The sequence below is a fragment of the Mytilus trossulus genome, chromosome 2, assembly GCF_036588685.1.
Source record: "Mytilus trossulus isolate FHL-02 chromosome 2, PNRI_Mtr1.1.1.hap1, whole genome shotgun sequence".
Taxonomy (NCBI): Eukaryota; Metazoa; Mollusca; class Bivalvia; order Mytilida; family Mytilidae; genus Mytilus; species Mytilus trossulus.
Genome location: NC_086374.1, coordinates 39,505,968 through 39,528,007, shown reverse-complemented (window position 1 = coordinate 39,528,007; position 22,040 = coordinate 39,505,968). Strand labels below are relative to the sequence as shown.

At 32.1% G+C, this 22,040-nt stretch overlaps 3 protein-coding genes across 3 annotated transcripts in view; all 3 read right to left on the bottom strand.

Annotated features, from left to right (window-relative positions):
• Positions 1-22,040, bottom strand: part of LOC134707191 (metallophosphoesterase MPPED2-like) — a 56,435-nt gene that overhangs the window by 30,620 nt on the left and 3,775 nt on the right. The window lies entirely within an intron of this gene.
• LOC134707188 (growth hormone secretagogue receptor type 1-like) lies at positions 6,148-10,142 on the bottom strand. The gene is made up of 2 exons (XM_063566759.1): positions 9,225-10,142; positions 6,148-8,573 (listed from the first exon to the last, which is right to left on the bottom strand). Exons 1-2 carry the CDS (start codon positions 9,569-9,571, stop codon positions 7,742-7,744), a joined length of 1,179 nt encoding a protein of 392 aa, XP_063422829.1. The 5' UTR covers positions 9,572-10,142; the 3' UTR covers positions 6,148-7,741.
• Positions 17,952-20,330, bottom strand: LOC134707190 (rhodopsin, GQ-coupled-like). The gene is made up of 2 exons (XM_063566761.1): positions 19,878-20,330; positions 17,952-18,887 (listed from the first exon to the last, which is right to left on the bottom strand). The coding sequence occupies exons 1-2, from the start codon at positions 20,222-20,224 to the stop codon at positions 18,071-18,073; spliced, it is 1,164 nt and encodes a 387-aa protein (XP_063422831.1). The 5' UTR covers positions 20,225-20,330; the 3' UTR covers positions 17,952-18,070.

Here is a 22,040-nt window from a genome sequence, read left to right as displayed (position 1 = left end):
CGTACGGTGACCCTATCTTTTCTTTTAATATAATCAAAGCATTGTCTGAAAGCTATCTTTTCCTTAAGAATTTAACAGTTCTATCATTTTGTTTAGTTTCTAATCACAAAATGGTGTTTTTTCCTGAATATTCCATACGAAATGTGTCATTTTGTCAGTCCTGTAGCTTGAGAAAATGCGCGGTGACCTATCATTTTTGTTATATTTTTCAACATATATCAATAGATACTACGTTTTGGCAAAATATGAACAAATTCTATCATTTTTATTTTAGACTCCAATACCACCTTAAAGTACACTACCTACTACAATTTTTGTGATAACGTTTTCCGCACTTATTCTGATGTATGACTGTTCTATTTGCCTTTAAAAACCATATTTAAATATTGTCAAAGGATAAATTATTCCATTTGGAAAGCTTATCATTTTAATTTTGTGAATCAAATTCCTCATGGTAATGGAGACCATTGTACTTGAAGAATTGAATAGAATTGAGAAAAGGCGAAGCAATATGTTGATGGAATTATTTTTGTTACACTAATTATGGTCATCGGAATAATCGGTAACCTATGTGGTATTTAATACGTATTTTTATTAAAACAAACAGAAGAACATATATAGACCCCTTCCGTGGACATAACGAATTTAAACAAGTGCTACATTGCGTATTAACGCAGCAGAAATCTTAAAGAATATTTAGCGGAGACCCGGCATAAGTAGGGAGACTTTTGAAAACAAACACAAGGGGGGCCACTTATAGGGTGAGCCAATCTTAAAAACTCCCGAAACACCGTTATTTTAAGAATTCATCCCTTGAATTAGGCATTTAGAAATATAGAAAAATGGTGTAAAGTCTTGAGTTTTACTCTGCATCTTGGTTGAGGAAACTATTATTTTGAGATTTGATTTTGTTGTTGTTGTTTTATCGTTTAATCTAAAATCTTGATTGCTATAGTTTAGATATTGTAAAATACACCACAAGACAAAGCTTTTAGATTTAGCTCAAAACTACGTGATGAGTACTATATAGTGCAGTGGAAGAATTCAAAATAAAATGTAGTTAACTGGCACAGTAATGCCATTGTAAATTTCTTTTTTGACAAGAAATTCAAATAGAAAAAAAACCTAATGTTCTATCCATATGTTCACTATATTTAAGCACCCCCATTTTTTTTCTATATATCCAATCATCCAATTATTGTCTTTTCTACATTTTAGCATGACCTTATTCTCTATTTTTATCATATTCTTATCTATTCATTCGTTTTCAATTCTGTAGTCTTTGTCTACTATTTTCTGTTATATAACCACCCTATATGTGTCTATACATATAATAAGTAATATCAAAAATAAATTAGAACGAAATTAACGTTCCAGTCTTTTAGCTTGTAGTTTACATAGAATTCTATATTTTTATCCAAATATGTTCTATTCCTTTATTTGTTTGCATTCTGTGGTCTTTGTCCATTATTTTCTTTTTTATAAACAACCAATCCAGAACTTCAATCATGCATATTGTAACGTTGGCATAATTACCTGTCGACTTATATAAAAAAATAATTGAGAACGAAAATTATATCTTAGTATTTTTAGCTTATAGCACATCATTTAAATCTAAAGGAGATGCTGCAAACGTTTTTATGTTTTCAAATAACAATTCAAATAAATCTTGCCAAAACAATTTAAATTATTTAACAATAAGAATAAAAGAGTTGTATATTTGATCTGTATGTGAAAATACATTTGTGGATATATTTTCAATTTAAAAATGGTTGTGGAAGAGATCATAGTGTCAATAATTTATTTTGTGTTTTTTTTTTGGCAATTCAATACGTTTTTCTCTAATTTTTTTTTATCTTAAGACACTGTGTAAAGGGAGCCAAATCAAATATAAAAAACAAGTGTCATATTGCCAGCTGATGGTCCTATATCAGCATGTGAGTGATTTAGACCTTACTGTGTGCTTTCTTTAACACTGAGTCTTGGCTCACACCGAACAGTGTATTTCAATTTGGTTTGATTCTTTATGAGAACATCTTTGATTTAGTTTGTAACCATAAATTTACGATTCTTTTTATGAAACAGCAGCTAGTAAATGTGTCTTAAACAGAAATATTTCCACTGCTTTACAAGAAAAAGATATGAGAAGATGTGATATGTGTGCCAATGAGATAACTATCTGATAATCAGATTCTCGACCCAGGACAGGTGCAAACAATTGCAAATGTCCTTATAAATTACAAATATATGTAGCATGTTTCAACTAAGACGTACATTGTTTCTGATCAACTTCTAACTGAAACCGTTAGGTTGTCTTATGAAGTAGTCATACTTTTGAGCATATTCTATAAATGAGGATATAGCTTATCGACCTTTGTATGTTGCAATTGCGATACCTTAATATCTGTTATGTTATACGTTGGTCGAGATTAACTCCATCTTTAAATATAGTACAATGAACCAAAAATGAATCAGTTATGCTATTCTGTCAGCAAATAAGACTGTCATTTGACCTGGGAAGAAGGAATTTTCATTGTACAGAAACAAAACTATGGTGTTACTAATATATCTTTGAGTTTTCACATATGATTTTGTCTTTGGAATATATCAAAACCGATCTTATAATGCAGACACTTAGGATTTGATTTGGGGGTTAATAATCTAATAGAATAGTTACGGAACTAAAGAATACTATGGAAGGTGACTATATGATACGATTGGCAAAGTCGGTGACTATGAAAAGAAATATTAAAATCTCATTTTAATACTGTTACACCAAATTTTATCATGAGTATTCGAAAATGAAGATCATAATATTTTCTCTAAATTTCCCTGGTTTTTTTTAAACAACAAAGTGTGGACGATTGGTAAAATTTTCAAATGGCGAATACGTTAAATTTCCTGTATAGTCTATCTCAAGTGGGTCGACAGTCTTATGGTTTGAAGTATAGCCAATATATTGTTCCGCTTTTACCGGATCATCATAGATATATTACGTCCAAGGTATACTTCATTTCTTGAATGTTCGAACCAGTAAGTTTCACAAATGTAAATTGAATTAAACATAGGAAAGACACAATTGTTATGATCATTTACACGTGACTTTAGATTGATCACTGTTAAGAGAAACAGTTGATCCGTGTGACTATTAACACCAGTAATCTATAATTCTTTTACGTGTACTTTATTTGTTCTCAAAGCTTCAGGAAAGCAACCATATCTAAAGCGTAATTATATTTGTAACCGCCGTTCGGATGGTGAAGATCACGGCAATGATAATCACTTCAGGAATGATCGAAAAAAGTTCAAACCAATAAAAACAATTACAAACTAGATAAAATATCATAAAATACAGTTATTTTCAGCATTTACAAAATGTTTACTACATTCTTTCGTAGAATACAAACATTTGGTTTAGATTTTCATGTACCGTATTTTTTTTTCGCTTGAGTGATTTTGATTTCAAATCGTGTTTTTATAAGGAAGTTGTTTATAAATAAAATTGAGAATGGAAGACCGTACATATATTATGAGTACATATATACGATCAATTATATAATTGTATTCAAAATGGTGAGTTTAAATCATTACCGATTTGCTATGTATTTGGAATGTGTAAATAAACTCATCATAGATACCAGGATCGAAATTTAGTATTTACCGCAGACAAGCGTTTCGTCTTCAAAAGACTCAGTGACGCTGGAATCAACAAATTTTATAGAACCAAATGAAGTACAAAGTTGAAGGGCATAGAATACCAAAACAGTGACCTTAAATTTTGCCAAATACAGCTAAAGTAATCAATTCCTAAGATAAAAAAGCCTTAGTATTTCAATTAATTCAAAGTATTGTTAACAGTTAATTTAAAATTATGAACACAGGTTATCAACTTTTATTGTTATCACTTTACAGTCGTCAAATCTGAAATTTGTGTATTATACCAGCTCAAATCGGTCAGTGTTGTTCATTAGGAATGTATCTCTACTTATATCTTAACTTTCGTCACCTGTAGAATCTTAGAAATGTAAAAGTTACCATTGCACATTACTATTTTTGTAAGTAGCATACCGTATAGCGGGTTATTTTCGAGCGGTGTGAATTTTCGTTTATTTTCGCGGATAGAATAATATTGCTAAAATATAGTCCGCCTATCTTAAAGTGTACATGCAAAGATATTTGTTTTAAATCCACCAAAATAATAACCGTTAAAATATTTCGTACTCCTTATTCTATAAGAATCGCGAAATTTGCATTCGCGAAAGTAGCCCGATATACGGTATATATATATACGCAGTCTCTGTTGTAAATTCCTAACCAGTGTCGTTTTTGAAATTTTAGAATCGTACACGCCTTGTTACGTTCGGTTTAAATGTATACATTTCAACATTGTTATACATGAAGTTGAATAAGAATTGATTGACATGATTTGTTATACATATCTGTTATCCGAATCATTTATAGATAATAACAGTTATGATTATACCTTACATATATTTTAACAATTCTATTGGGTGAAACGTTATCACGTGACCTGGAATAATTCAGTTGCTTTTCATTCAATTGCAAAGAAGGACGAACAACCCTTAAAATTTCTACCAGCGGTGAATTACTCACAGTCGAATAACATTTTGAGATTATTGATTTGTACTTGAGTTATCTCCCATGAAAATGATGTCACAGACGTAAATAAACAAAATGGCAGCGTTCACGTTACACTGGCAGCCAACAGAGAGACGAGGAAATAAGGTATCGGACGTACATGAATAGAGTGCCAGCAGCTGATGAAAGCTCTGATAGAGTAACGGTCCTTTTCAGGGCCATCAATATTTTACAAAAAGATTCTACCTTTGTTGTACATTCTAGAAATTCTAGAACACAAATGTATTTTTTTAAACGTCAGCTTGTCTTTGACTTTATTATGTAAAGTTTAAAAATAGAAAATGTTCGAACGGCCTTTCCACTGTTAGTTAGGTATAATAAAACAATTGTGACCCCTTAGAATCGATGAATATCCAAAATTGTCAACCCTTAAAAGTTATTTCACTTCGGGCTGCACCCTCATTGAAGTAATCTTCTCGTGTTGACAATTTGGATATTCACCTTTTCAACGGGCCATAATTGTATAATGTTTATTCTTTTTTAATATTGGTTGTTTAATGTTTTATTCACCTTTTATGCGTTGATATATATATATATATATATATATATATATATATTGCGAAAGCAAATTTACAGATCTAACATTGTTGGGTTGATGTTTAGACGAGTTGTATATACATTATGTACACAGCCATGTATCACCATCATTGATGGCGATCCGATGGATACATCTGTTGTAGGGTTGTCACTGACTCAGACGTACTTATGAATATAATTATTTTCTGTGACTGTATCTTACATTAATTTGTAGGATCCTTTACTATAGATAATTTAGCTGATCTGTAACAATAACATCTTCATGCCTTATATATCATGTACTGTAGTACGACGCTAGATTAAAACTGACGTGGAAAGGTAACATATGGCCTCCGAAAGCTCTTTTTTTGAGAGCCCAGGTGGTCGTGTGGTCTAGCGGGACGGCTGCGGTGCAGGCGATTTGGTGTCACGATATCACAGTAGCATGGGTTCGAATCCCGGCGAGGGAAGAACCAAAAATTTGCGAAAGCAAATTTACAGATCTAACATTGTTGGGTTGATGTTTAGACGAGTTGTATATATATATATATATATAAAGATGATTCATTTAACATCAGAATCTGACTGACGAAGGATATCTGTTATCCGAAATATTTATAAATAATTACATTTATAGTTCCTTTTTGTGTTATTGGTGTTGTTATGTACACTTTTTAGGCGTTTATATAATTTATTTTATTGTGTACATGTATCGTTACTTGTAACGATCCAGCGCCCTCGTGGGAAAAATCGTTGACTATTATTCAGACGTTTTATATATATATATTATATCTATATTTGTGTACAGTAATGAGTAATCGTGATACAACAGCATGTTGATACTGCACTTTTTTTTTGGTATTGCACAGGTTTTGTGTTTCTTAAAAGAAAACGAAGGATATGGGGTATCAATCCAAAACATAAAAACAAATATCCGTTCATGCACAATAAAACAAAAAAACAAACAAAAGGTAAAGGAAGAGCGCTTTTATTAAACTGTTTATATATATATAAAAGAAGAAAATGTGTTATTATAGCCAATGTGACAACTCTCCACAAGAGACCAAATGACACAGGTATTAACAGCTATAGGTCACTGTACAAACTTCAACAATGAGCATAGCCCATACCGCATAGTCATTAAAGGCCCCGATATCACAAATGTAAAAACCGAGAAGACTAATAGCCTTATTAATGTACAAAGATATTAACAAAGAACAAATATGTAACACAGCAACCAACGACAACCACTGCATTACAGGCTCCTGTCTTTGGACAGGCACATACATACAGAATGTGACTGAGTTGAACCTTTATCGGTATCCTAACCATCAACTAACCTAGGACAATGGTGTAACAGTTCATCACAAGAATGAACTATAAAAATCATTTTAAAAAGGCTTAACTCTTTAGATATACATAAAACAAAAGCAAACGTGACCGGGTACTTGTACATCCCAACAACAGTTTGAGAGTAATTGTAGTTGCGGACAGCGAGTTCAAACCAAAAACAAATAATATAAAAAAAGTCATGCATCTAAGACTAAGTTATCAATCAGTACACATCCAACATCCAATGGATTAAGGATAAAGACGTAATAAATTGTCAGAGAAATAGATGATTGTGTGCAATGCCAAGCTAAAGGAGTTGACAGAATCTCCTTTTTACTAAATTTGGATGATGTGTACTAAATGATACTCTAGTTTGATACAAAATGTTTTATCTATTAGATATATTGAACTTTGAAATAGCTTTCGATAACTAGGAGTTCATTCAAATCTTTACTTTGTGTCTTTTGTTTTTATGTATGAGGGTTTCGTACTGGTCGATTGGGTTTGGCATCTGCAAATAAGTTTGAACAGTTTATTCTAATATTGTGCTGCAAAATCACTGTCCCAGTTTTTAGGGGTAGGTTGGGAGGTTAGCACCCACAAACATGTTATCCGCCACTTTATTTATTACCTTTCCCAAGTCAGGAGTCTGTTATTCAGTGGATGTTGGTGATTCATGTCTGTCATATCTATTTGGAGTAAACTATATTGTATGAATTCGACAATCAATTTCTCGTTTGAATTGTTCCTCATGATACGAGTCGAGTCCATAATAGCTGACTTTACGATATACTGTTCTCATTGTTGAAGACCGTGCGGTGTCATAGAATAACTTTTATATTCGTTATTTGGACTCTTGTGGATAGATGTCTCATTTGCTATCATTCAAAATCTCTTTGTTTTTATATAAATGAAATTGTTAATATTTCCCAAATTAGATTTTCAAATGATCTAGGGCAATATGGTATAAAAATTGTGCAGTGTCTGCCAGTGTCTTCTGTGGTTTTTTTTTGTACCCAGTTGTTTTTATATCTCTTTTGCTGTAAAAACAATTGATCTAAATGGTGATTTTTTATCAATGTACTTGGTGAAAAACAGTAAAGCATTTACAGCAGACATTGACAATATTCACTTTTCAAAACAAGTATTATCAAATTTATACTAGACAATTAAAAACTTTAATAAAGTTTTAATAGGTCACAAAAGTTTCTTCAATACCAACGTCTGATTTCTTCTATCTCTTTCTACAAAAAAGTGTGTTGTATATTTTCTTCACCTCTGTTCTAAATCGAGTGTCACAAAATCCGTAAACAAAACAATTTGACATATTATTGATAAAGAAGCACCAAACGAAAGTATTGTAAAGTACTTTCCCACTGAAGGACATATTAGACACAAACCCTGTTTTAACAAATGCTAAGATTTTCAGAGTTAAATGAGGGAAATAACTTATAAAGAAAAATGCAGTGATGAGAAAAAACATAAACGTAGTTCGTTTTGCCCTATCAAACTTAGTCTTTTCATGTTTCTTCGTTTTAGCTTTAACATGTGTATGATTGGTGCCGACACTTGATGAAGAATCTGTTGAAGCCATTGGAAGTTCTATCATTACTTTTTCCTTAAAATTGGCTATTTTGATGTTTTTCGTGATATTTTCTCCTTTAAAAACAGGTTTGTCTTCAGAACTGGCATCTGTTGAAACTGTTATTTTAGTTTTAGAAGAATCTGAACTTGTTGCACCTGGAACTGAACTTTTAAATGTCGTGTGTTTAGATATAACCCTTCCAATAAGACTGTACATCACCAATAGTATTCCAAATACCCCAAATACAACTAAAATTAAAACTGCGTTGAAATATGCTTGGAATTTAGTAGTTTTGAATTGATCTTCAGTAAAGCATCGGACTCCTGTAATGTTTGGATTCGTTGTATTAATGGAACTATGTCCATACAGTACTGGTGCTGGCCAGGATAGAACCATAGATGTTCCAAGACAAACCAAGATCAAAACTTTCGCTATTCGTCTTGAAATCTGCCTACCAAGAGGAACACATATCTTTCGGTATCTAGAATATAACAGAAATGCAAAAAAATATATCAATTCATTAGAGGCTGTCATTTGATAGATTAATGACCCCCCCCCCCCCCTTTTAATTGTTTTCGAATCTTAAGTATATATTTTGGAACATATTTGAACAATCGGATAAACAAAACTAACAAGTTCACTTTTTATTTATGCTATTCAATAGTGTATGTACTAGTATATGTAAAATGTCAACATATATATTTATCTATCCACATGATATGGCATCCGGTTAAGGTAAAAATGTGTTCACTTCCTTATTTTGTCTACCGATACAAACATATCTGAATGAATTTAACATAATTACGTTTTTCTTGTCAGTCTTAATATAAATATTTATAAAAATCTATTTTAACCTAACTATTATTATACATTTTTCATTGGCTAAAAGATTTTTGGCACGATATATTTATACTTTCCTGTTCTTGATTTTACAATTTTTCCCATTCGAATTATAGTATAAATTGATTAACAAAATGAAAGCAAAATTTACCCTTATTGCAGGAAGTGTTATTTAATAGGACATGAAATAGTTCATACGATGATATGTACTATAACTGTTACAAATACATCTATACAGTAATACTTTACATTTTGAAAATATATACTTTTGTACGCATAATATTAAACATACCTGTCTATAGCAATGACCGTTAAGATCAAGGCTGATGATATACAGATGAAATAGTTGACGAATCGTAGGACTTTGCAGGCTGATACCATCGTGAATGTCAACGGATTTCTCAGATCAACAATGATGAAAGGCATACCGACGATACAAGTTATCATATCTAACACAGCTAATGATAAAATGAATATTCGATGATTTGAAGGTTTCATGCGGAATGTATAGACAAAAAGCACGTGCAGGTTTCCGATTAATCCAATAATCATGATTATTGTAACAAATATAACTCCACCAACATATTGCTTCGCTTCTTCGTAATTCAGTTCTTCTAGCAACATAACTTCGTTCAACATACTGATAACTGTTTACGTATTAGATACAAAAATTACTAGTTGATGTATGTTTATGTGTTCAAATATCTTTTCACCACTTAACCAAAAATGCATATAAAATATTGTCAACGGTGATATTCTTTTGTAATTTTCATACCTCCTAATACTGTAAATATTAACTTCAAACAAACAATCAAAATAAAACCAGAGGTAGCGACGTAATACTTGTCACAAAAAACCACAATGTCACAGCCGTGATAAAGATGAATGAAGCGGTAAGCTGGATCAATCTTTCATATCTGTCAATATCAACACCATCTGTATGGCAATTTACTATCAAACATAAATACGATTTATAAATAGTAGCTTTTTATATGCTTTGAGCGTTGAGACGAAAAAAGTAAACTGAATACTCTTATTATTCTCCTAATTCGAAAACTATTCCGTTGACTTGTAATCAATTCAAGGTCTCGTGAAAATTATCCTTACTTTTTTTAACTTTCCAAGTTTTACACATAATGCACATAGGTGACAGTTCTTAGTTCTAGCATTAAATCTATGAAGTATACCGGAACGTACTTGGACTTTTTATGTCTATAATGCTCCGGAAAAGGTGGAAAAATAAATTGGCTATATTTCAAGTCATAAGACTATTCACCCACTTAATAATGACCAAAAAGGAAATACCCACTTTCAATAATAAACATGTAATTGGGACGAAACTGATTATCAGATGCTTCAACCCATCCTCTAATCTCTTTTATCGGAATTCGCCATTTGAAAATTTGACCAACACTCCACAAATCGTTGTTTTAAAAATTAGGGAAATTTAGAGAAATATCTAATGATCTTCCTTTTCGTATTCCTATGATGACCTTATTAAAATATTAAAATGAGATTAAAATATTCGGTTGTATAGTCTCCGACTATATCAATCTTTATATACTTATCTTCGATAGTTTTCCTTAGTTCCATAACTATTCTATTAGATTATTTTCTAAATCTAAATATCTTACTTTCCTACCAATTCATGGATCTACCCAAGATTTTTTTCAACTATCTAAGAAGCAAACATTTATGTTATAAGAATTTAACCTCTGCTTTGTTACATATATATTGGACATTTTGGTGAACTACCGGCTAATTACTACTTATAGTACTAGTTATTATTGGTAGCTGTTGTTTGTAGATTACCAAACAAAAACATGTGTAAACATTAATATCACAAAAGTGTCCTTAGCCCAAAATAGTCCTTAGTGTCTGCATTATCAGAATGTTTTCGATATATTTCGATAACAACTTCAATGTGCAAATATACTACGGCGTTTAATCAATAAATCTTAACTCAAAAATATATTAGTAACGCAATATTTTTGTTATTAAAATTGTTATGTATATAAATCACTTCCTTCTCCCTAGGTCAAATAACAAAAAGAGCACTTTTGATTTATTTTTTGTTCAATGTTCTTAATTTAAAGATAGAGTAAGTCACGACCAAAGAATAACAAAACAGATAGTATGGTATCGCAAACACAGCACAAGAACGTACCGATGAGAGAATAAAGGTCGAAAAGCCATATCCTCATTAAAGAAATATGTTGAAGAGTATGACTACGTTATAAGAAGCCGCTGCGGTTTCAGTCAGAAATTGACCAGAAACAACCTCCTAGTTGAAAAATGCTAAATAACTTTATAATTGTATATGAAAATTTCCTAGTAAATAGTTATCAAAAGTACCAGGATTATAATTTTATACGCCAGACGCGCGTTTCGTCTACTTAAGACTCATCAGTGACGCTCAGATCAAAATAGTTAAAAAGCCAAACAAATACAAAGTTGAAGAGCATTGATGACCAAAAATTCCAAAAAGTTGTGCCAAATACGGCTAAGGTAATCTACTCCTGGGGTAAGAAAATCCTTAGTTTTTCGAAAAATTCAAAGTTTTATAAACAGAAAATCTATAATGTTACCATATAATTGATATTCATGTCAACACCAAAGTGCTGACTACTGGGCTGGTGATACCCTCGGGGACGAAACGTCCACCAGCAGTGGCATCGACCCAGTGGTGTAAATAGTTATCAAAAGTACCAGGATTATAATTTTATACGCCAGACGCGCGTTTCGTCTACTTAAGACTCATCAGTGACGCTCAGATCAAAATAGTTAAAAAGCCAAACAAATACAAATAAAGCAGTGAAAATAACTTTGTTTAAGGCACATTTACTAACTGATGTGTATTTAAAAGATTCGTCAAATGGTAGTTATATACTTAATCACAGAGGTTCTCATAAAGCATCAAATCAATAAACAAATTGAATTTTATCGGCAAGTACTAAAAAATCTAGCCTAGATGTACAGAATTAATACCGTTTATCAAAGGCACATTACGACTATTCGTAAACTTATAATTTGTTTCTATGTATGTTGCATTGTTGTTTAAGAGATAGTTATCAAATGTACCAGGATTATAATTTAGTACGCCAGACGCGCCTTTCGTCTACATAAGACTCATCAGTAACGCTCATATCAAAATATTCATAAAGATAATTGATTCAAGTTATATAAAAAAGAAGATGTGATATGATTGCCAATGAGACTACTGTCCACAAGAGACCAAAATGACACAGCCATTAACAACTATAGGTCATCGTACGGCCTTCAACAATGAGCAAGGCCCATACCGCATAGTCAGCTATAAAGTGCCCCGATATGACAATGTAAAACAATTGTCATAGACTTTATTGTAGCTTTAACATGGGTAGGCATTATGTTCATGAATATTTATTCCCGAGCGGTAGTTAGGGCTTAAATAACATAAATATATAGCCTATCCATGTCAAAACTACCATAAAGTATAGATTGCGCCAATTTCGATTCTGATAAGGACAACTAAGGTAAGTTGTTTGTCCGATATGTATAACTTTAGAGTATTGTGTAGGCTCTTCCATAACCCTCCCTTTTTTGTTTGTAAACAAGCAAACGACTTGCAATGTGATATTTTAGAGGGAGGAGTTTTGAGCAGCCAGCATGAACGGTTGTCGTATCTAGGTCAAATATGTTAATTTCGAATTGCAACATATTACAGTCATAATAAATGAATTAGTAACGATATGTGCATCATTTAAGTGTTTGACAGTGTTTAAAGTAAATGAAATATATCAAATACATGCCAATCTGAAAAAATCACCATTATTCTGCATTAGTCAATACACGCATGTGCAAACAAATTGTATTGAATTTAGAGCATGGGTTTATTCTCATAGCAAAAGAAACACGTCATATTAGAATAGGTTTTTTTGTTTAACTTCTGTGTTCTTTGTTTTCCTCGGTTTTAGTTCGTAACTCGGTTTTGTTTTCTCTCAATCAATATATGAATTTTGAACAACAGTCTTTGAAAAGGGGCGGGGATTGAATTCATTTTTCCTTCCTCAAGATTGGGAATATGATAAATTCCTTGGGAATATGATAAATTCCTTAGTTTCCACTAGGGTCTCCAACTGGATGTATATTTATAGAAGAGTTAAATTATATGTTTGTTATTGATGTATCTTGATAAGAATTGTCATAAACAAGCCGGGTATACTTTGCACTGGACGATAAGCAACCAACATTCCATCAATCATGTTGAGTCTTTAAGTTTTAATTAGAAACTGCAAATAAACTCATCATAGATACCAGGACCAAATTTAGTACATACGCCAGACGCGCGTTTCGTCTACAAAAAACTTATCAGTGACGCTCGAATCCAAAAAGGTTTAAAAGGCCAAATAAGGTACGAAGTTGAAGAGCAATAAATATACTGTGCCCGTGCATTTGATTGCTCTTATTTTGTGTAGGTCATTCGGAGCTTACTTCCATCTGGTAATTAGTTTTTGGTCTGTTGAAGGTCATGTGGTACTTTTTTTTATTCATTGCATTATGAGATTTTGGTGCTATTGCCTCAATTCTGTTCTTTTTTATATCTTAAGTTCATTCTCATCATCAATTAATAAGAACACCTTGTCAACATCAAAGACGACAGACAAATGATGGTCAAAGCACTCCTCGTCTTTCATATATTCCGGCGAAAACCAAGACATAAACTAACTTGGGTTGGTAAAAACGTATAAATTAAAGTTTTAAATGATAGCCGAAACACGTTGCAGATAGTTGAATTTATATACTTGTACTAATCATATTACATGTAATTAAATAAGAATATTCGACAATCAATTTGGCGTAAGCCGAAAACTTATGAGACCAATATGGACGATAAAGGAAAGATCCAATTTTTTTTGGGGGGGGGATGATTTTTCTACTGGCATCCGGGAACAGTTGTATGTCAAAATATGATCCATCAATACGTGTTATACGAATTCAATGAATGATTTCAGTCAAAGTGCCATTTGTATAGCTTCGAATTGAACAATCGCAACCCATAATGACATGAAAAAAATGGCCATTCGTCTGCAGATCGTCATATGCAATTTTTATTTTGAAATCAGAAAGTTTCTTTACTACTATCAATCTTAACTTACAGATAGCTTCAAGTATATTGATTGAGATTTGGAACTTGAAAAAAACGTGTAAAGAAACCTTTATATCACGGTCCAGTCATTAGGATAGAATGAAAAACATAGAAGAAATGTATCAAAATCATCGTATCTTATATCTAATTTCCTTGTAACAATTTGTTATTCATTAAACACAATAATGTTATACTTATGGCAATTTTTAACACAAATACTACCAACCAAAAGTATTAATATGATTCAGTGTACACGTCATTGACATCCATCCTTCCACCCCTTAGACCATTACAGTCAGTAGCATACGCCATCTTATGTTTTTAACAGTGGTCATTGAGACAAGTGTTAATGAAATGAAAATCTAGGCTTTCAAATTGGAATTGACTGCGCACAAAAGGGGAAAAAACAGTTTTTCATATTTTAAATTGAAAATATATGACAACAATATATCGTAAGGACAATGAAATACCAAACTGACGACCAACAAACAAAACCCTCAAAGGAATATTTAAATTAAATGACAAAGCACGGTGATATCAAGTGATAAAATTTTGAAAGTTGACCCCTTTGAGATTAAGCAAAACATACTTAATTAAACAATACGTATTTTGTTTTAAGGGACGAAAACATATTAAATTCCAAGAGATTCTGCGTAAAATCCATGATACGTGAGGCTTCATATTTGAAGGCAGTCGAAGTTCGTTTGACAATTAAGAATTAAAAATATTTCTTAATTTTACTGTATACCAACCAAATAATCGAACAGTCTATACTACTAAGTGCTCGTAAATTGTTTTTATTCAGTTATCATGCCCATAGGAATAAGATGAAAGAACAAATTTATTTTAAACAAAACACATGAGCTTACACCTTTCTTACTTTTAAAGTTTAAAGTCTGAAATAGGAAGAATTTACTTCAAGTATCATTTAAACTTGACATTATCAATGAATCATTCAAATGAGGAAGTTTTACTAGAAGTATCATATACACTCAACATTATCAATGATCCATTAAAAAATGTCAAACGTAAATGAACCTTGCCAGACAGACATTTTCACCTTACAATCATTCCAGGCTACTAAAATAGTAAGCTTATAGCTTATATGATCTGAGAAAAAGACAATCTTACGAAAATATAACTTGACAAATGAATCATAAAAATGTGGCCCAGGTCAAATGATCCCTGAGACATGTACACGATGCAATCACTGCTCGCAACAAATAAAGTAGACTTATCGCTTTTAGTATCTAAAAAATACACATTACCATAAACATTTAACATAGTGCCATGGCGGTCGAGTTACAGGAAACTTTCTGGTCAGGCAGGGTATTTGGAAATAACGGATATTTCAAAAACAAATAATCCAATGTAGTCTTATTGTCAAAGAAATATACAAGTAAATTCAGTAATCTATTTATTAAAATTCCATTCCATGACACTATTTACATTATATACAGTTTACAAAATGCATAGTTCAAATATTCATTGCGGCAAATTTATTTTACACGATATCACAAACGGAATTTATTACACGCAGTATAAAAAAGGCAACAGTGTCCAATACTGTGCACACACAAAACAAACACAACACATAGTGTCCAATACTATGAGGACAAAACCATGCAACAGTGTCAAATACTGTGCGGACAAAAACCACGGATCAGTTTCCAATACTGGGCGGACAAAAAACCACGCATCAGTGTCTAATACTGAGCGGACAAAAACCACGCAACAGTGTCCAATACTGTGCGGACAATATATACAGAAATAATAGTAATTCCGAATCTCTCAGTGATCTGCCAAGATGTATCTAGAAATTAAGTGTCTAGAATAACAAAAACCTGAACCTTATATACACATTGCCACCAAAAATGCACCAACTAAACACCAATTATTTGACCTAAACTCTACTTGCTTATCTGACCTAAATTGCCACCAAATATGCACCACAAATGCACCAACCTATTTATACATAGAAAAATCCTACTTAAACTAACACATGCTAAAAGGCTATGACTTCTATGAAATCAGATATATTACAAACTAATGATAACTATACTAGCTACATATGTATGATACAAAAATAAAATGTAAAAGAATGAAATAAATGACTTTAACAGATAAGAGAAATATTGTCAAATTTACACTGTATCAATAGACTTATATACCAAGAAAATCGGGTCAAGATTAGATGATTACTGCAAGACAGACATGCACACCAACTTATCATAGCATAAACCAAATACAGTGGCTCCATTGCTAAAAGTATATAAGAAACAGACAAGACCCTAAATATTAACCATTGATCAATCAAGTTGCGATCAAGATACGATGAAACATGCCAGTCGGACAGGTTCTCCTCACACTAATTCTATGCACTAACTATGAAAGTTGACCCCGAAAATTCTACTTTGATAGCTTGTCCATGAAATGGAGTCGAATTACAATATTGCATGACCTTTAGATGATACTGTGTAGTACAAATTGATATTCTATTACACATTGTAAGTGAATATCATAGCACAGGACAAAACAAAAACATAAACATTTGTTTTATTCAAACAGTCGCTAAACAATATAATGATTGATTAATGTTAAACACCACTTTCAGCACTTTTTTTTTTATATCTGGGCGTCACTGTTGATTTTTGTATTGACAAGGCGCGTTTTTGGCGTATTGAATTTTAAACCTGATGCTTTTTGTTATCTATTAATCATGTTTTTCTTTGTCTAATATGTTCTCCTATTTATTTGTATTGTAGTCCTGTAATATTATGTTGTCATCTCAATGTTATATTTAACTTTGCCATTAAAGTGCGAGGTTTGGCATGCCACAAAACCAGGTTCAACCCACCACTTTTATTCCCCTTTAAAAGTGTCCTGTACCAAGTCAGGAAGATGGCCATTGTTATATTATTGATCGTTTATGTGTGTGTTGCATTTTAACGTTGAGTCGTTTGTGTTTTCTCTTATTTTTGAGATATTGAGATAAGACGTGGCACGGTACTTGTCTATCCCAAATTCATGTATTTGGTTTTCATGTCATATTTGTTATTCTCGTGGTGTTTTGTCTGATGCTTGGTCCGTTTCTGTGTGTGTCACGTTTCGGTGTTATGTCGTTGTTCTCCTCTTATATTTAATGCGTTTCCCTCGGTTTTAGTTTGATACCCCGATTTTGTTTTTTGTCCCTGGATTTATGAGTTTTGAACAGCGGTATACTACTGTTGCCTTTATTTTTGTCAGTTTTTATTTGTGGAGGATACCACTTTATCCAGAAAAAAACAACTATCTTTCGGGAGAAAAACTGACACAACTATTTAATTAAGTTTGGTGTCAAGTGCACCTGCCTCGTTCAGGATTGGAACTTTAGTCTTGACAAGCTACTAATACAGTAGTGTGACTGCCCATACAACATTTTTCGTTACTGAAAAATTAAATAAGAACTAGAACAATAGACAAATGATAGAAGATTCCTAATATAAGGCATCTGCGAAAAAGGGACATTATAGCCGAGTCGATTATCTTCTGAAATCTAAAGCTTAATACTAAGAGAGGGGCGAAAAATACCACAGGGACAATCAAACTCATATATCAAAGATAAACTGACAAAACTATGGATAGAAAAGATAACGACAAACAGACAAACAATAGTACACAGGAAACAACATATAAAACTAAAGACTAAGCAACCCCACTACAAAATGAGGGTGATATCAGGTGCTCCAGAAGGGTAAGCAGATCCTGCATAACAGGTGGCACCTGATTAATAGTTCATGTCACCGTCGCTGGAAAATGATCTATATCTCGAATTCTAAGACTTTCAACGCAGGCGATGCAAAAAATCCAAACAATCAACAGTGTGTATGTCCTATTTCATTTTAATCGTCACTAATGAGTCTTATGTAGACGAAACGCGCGTCTGGCGTACTAAATTATAATCCTGGTACCTTTGATTACTTTTAATACATAATTAAATAAGAGACAGCACGCAAGTGTCCTTCTAACTTTTAAATATTTCTACACAGAAATTTATTGTAAAAGTTGTACACCTCTGTCCTAAATCGAAAGTCACAAAATCCGTAAATAAAACAGTTTGCCATGTTATTTATAAAGAAGCAATAAATAAAAGTATTGTACAATACTTTACCAGTGAATGACATATTCGAAACAAACCCTGTCTTTACAGTTGTTAATATCTTTAAAGTGAGATGCGGAGTGTAACTGATGAAGAAAAACAATGTTAGGAGAAAAAACATAAATGTTGTTCGTTTAGCGCGATTAAACTTTGATTTTTCATGCTGCTTATGTTTGGTATGATTTTGCTCTAAATTAGAAATCATAACAATATCGTTACACGGCACTGCTTTACTTTTGTTATTTATACAGTTTATATTATTCGTCATTTTACTTTCTTTTTCATTTTTCGAAGACTTGTTTTCTGAGCTCAAGTCTGTCGAAACTGTTATTTTGGCTTTCGAAATGTCTGAACTTGTTGCTTCTGGGACAGAACTTTTAAAAGTCATATGTTTTGAAACCACTCTTCCAATACGATAATAAATTACTATTAACACTGAAAGAAAGCCAAAGACCAGCATGATCAATAGAGCATTAAAATATGATTGGTATTTTGTGTTTTTAAACTGATCATCTGTAGAGCATCGGATTCCTGTAATATTAGGATTAGTCGTGTTGACAGAGCTATGTCCGAACAGTACTGGCGCCGGCCAAGAAAGACCTATTGATATGCCGATGCAGACCACAATTAGAATCTTTGCTTTTTGTCTTGAAATTTGTTTGCCAAGAGGGACACATATCATTCTATATCTGAAATTTAAAAAAAAAAGAAGAATTAGCTTACCTTGATACGCAAATTTCATTTGACACTAAAACAGCGATTTTTTTAGACAAATAATTTTTTTTTTAAATTCCAATACTTTAGTCAGTGAAGTGGTTCACATTATATTTTTGAAACTAAAGTGCCCACACATTGCGTTCCCTGTCCAATTACATACGGTCGGTGGAATTATCTTGTGTGTAAATGTAATGAATAAGATAATGATTGCTACTACATTTTATATGCAACATAGTCGTATGGTATTTACATATCTCAATTGCAACTTCATACTCGTGTATGTTCATACTATATAGACTTCATATACAGGAGCATGCTCCTAACGCAGAAACTGCTCTAAAAGAGTTACGAGGAGAAATATATTTGTTATCAAATAGTTCGTTTGTATATATGTTGGAGTTTGTTTTGATGCAATTCAGTGTACTTGTTGTTCTTTTGTTTGTCCCTTATAGTTGTTCTGTTGTCTTCGGTTTTTGTTCGTAACCCAAATTTGTTTTCTTTCAATCGATTTATGACTTTTGAATACATGTATACTACTGTTGTCTTATTTTTTGAAAATTGATTTGAATAAATATCGTAACTGTTTTGATAAACAAGTCTATTAATAGTTTATTTAAAATAAATATCATATTTTGTGTATGAGGGTTTACAATAAATAATTTGAACAGGTTACGTTTTGTTGCAAATGCCACTAGTAATGTATTTTCTTATGACCTATCAGTTTAAAACGCTAAAGCTATGTAAGTTGGCAAGGAGAAGACTTCCGTCCGTCAATTAATTTGCGTTTTGTTTGAACATAAAAGTTAATTATATACAGTGCGTGATTACTGTCTGTCGATTTTATGAATGGGCTCCTTATGAAACGTTCCTTCAATGTGCTTAAATACAAGTAAAAACATTTTAGATTTTCACATGCAATAAGAAGGCTAAATAAACCTGCTTACAAATATGTATTCACGTACCTATCAATGGCAATGACTGTTAAGATCAATGCTGATGATATACAGATGAAATAGTTGACGAATCGTAGGACTTTGCAGGCTGATACCATCGTGAATGTCAACGGATTTCTCAGATCAACAATGATGAAAGGCATACCGACGATACAAGTTATCATATCTAACACAGCTAATGATAAAATGAATATTCGATGATTTGAAGGTTTCATTCGGAATGTGTAGACAAAAAGCACGTGCAGGTTCCCGATTATTCCGGTGATCATAATTATTGTAACAAATATAATTCCACCAACATTTTGCTTCGTTTGTTCGTAGTTCAGTTCTTCTAACAACTGGTTTTGTGCCATCATACTGATTACGCACGTTGTATTGGATAGCAGAATTTCAAATTGCTTAATGCTTAAGCACTAATATAACTCAAATATATCGGATTAATGTACAATACTATCAACGGTTATCAATAATGATAATTAATGTAATAAATACCGAAATATGTATGGAATTTTTATATCTATGATGCTCCGGAAATGAGCAACAAAAGAAATTGGCTTTACTTCAAACTGTAAGACTAACATCCCACTTTAAAAACATAACGTGCAGTTCACCAGGAACGGTTTGTTCGAATGATTAAATCAAGCCTCTCACCTCTAGTATCTTAATTCCGTATATGGAAATTTGGCAAACCATCAACGAAAAAGAAAAAAATATGATCAAGATTTCGTGTTCGTTTGAAGGAATAACATGTTTTGTTACATAGTAACCGACCATGTCAGTCTTAAAATGTCGCAGAGACATTTTTGACAGTTTTCCTTAGTTCTATAGAGGAAGAAGCAGAATCGTTTGTTATAGTGAAACCTGAATATAAAGTAAATCATGACATTAAACTTCAGCAAGCCATATAGGCTTATGATGCACTGTTTGAATCGTTATTTAACATACATATAATTAAGAGACTTTATCATTGTTCATATTAGTAAGTGTCATGTCCTATATATAAGAGAAATCTATTCTATTTATAATTTAACCATAATTGAAAACTTTGCAAACCTGACTAAATAAATATCCAACTTCTTACATAACTCTCTTCCAATCAGAACTCTTCGCTATTAGAACTTAACATTCTCGATTGATACACATATTGAACAATACAGGTAAAACACCGGGGAATTACTACTCAACTTTCTATTTTGGCAGTAGTTATTTGTATGTTACCGAAAAATATAGCTATTTCAGAACAAGGGATTCGAGGCTGGTATACACTACATGTACTTAAGGTAGATTGATGGTATACCGCCATCTTGGATTGTACAATCACAGTACAAAATCGGTCAAGTTATTTGCCCAAATCAGCAAATTTGGAAACAGATTTGCAATTGTATGGTGAGACTGTTTATTTATATGAAGAAAACTTGTTAATTTAACAAATTATCCAAAATATTTTAACAAATATCAACCTTTTTGGTTTTTAAAATCATTGTTTGCAAATGAGCCATTTAAGGGGAGATAACTCTTTTAGTACAAAATTTATACTAGGCTAATAGGGAATTTTTTTATTTTTACTTGTGGCAAGAAAACAAGTTCGGTGACACCATGTTTTCTTTTTATTTTCTTAAAGCATATTACGAAACCTATCTTCTCACAATTTATTTCAAAATTCTATCTCATAGAACTTTTTTTATGCACTCATATGTGTTTTTCCATGAACAAACTAACCAAATTTAGACAATTTTCAACGACTCATAGCTTGAAAAATAGCACGGTGACCCATACTTTTTATTATATTTTGGAAAAAAGCATAGTAGAATCTTCATTTTGGCAAATTATAAGAAAATTCTGTCTCAAAAAACATTTACTTATGATCTACCTTAAGTTATTTTAAGATACTTGGGATAAGGGGATAGATTATATTTATTTTACATCTATATGATGACAGAAAATTGATCCTCATAACTGTTGTCTGCATAATCACATTTTGTTTGCGATATATCTCGATAAAAACTTCTTACGAGAAACTAACCTACATAGCTTTTAATCAATAAATCCTAGCTCACAGATCAACCAGTGACACAATCAATTGTTTGAGGAACATCACAAACTTCCTCTTCCCAGGTCAAAATGAAAATCAAATGTGTTACCAGGAAAGCAGTATTGATTTATTTTTGTCGG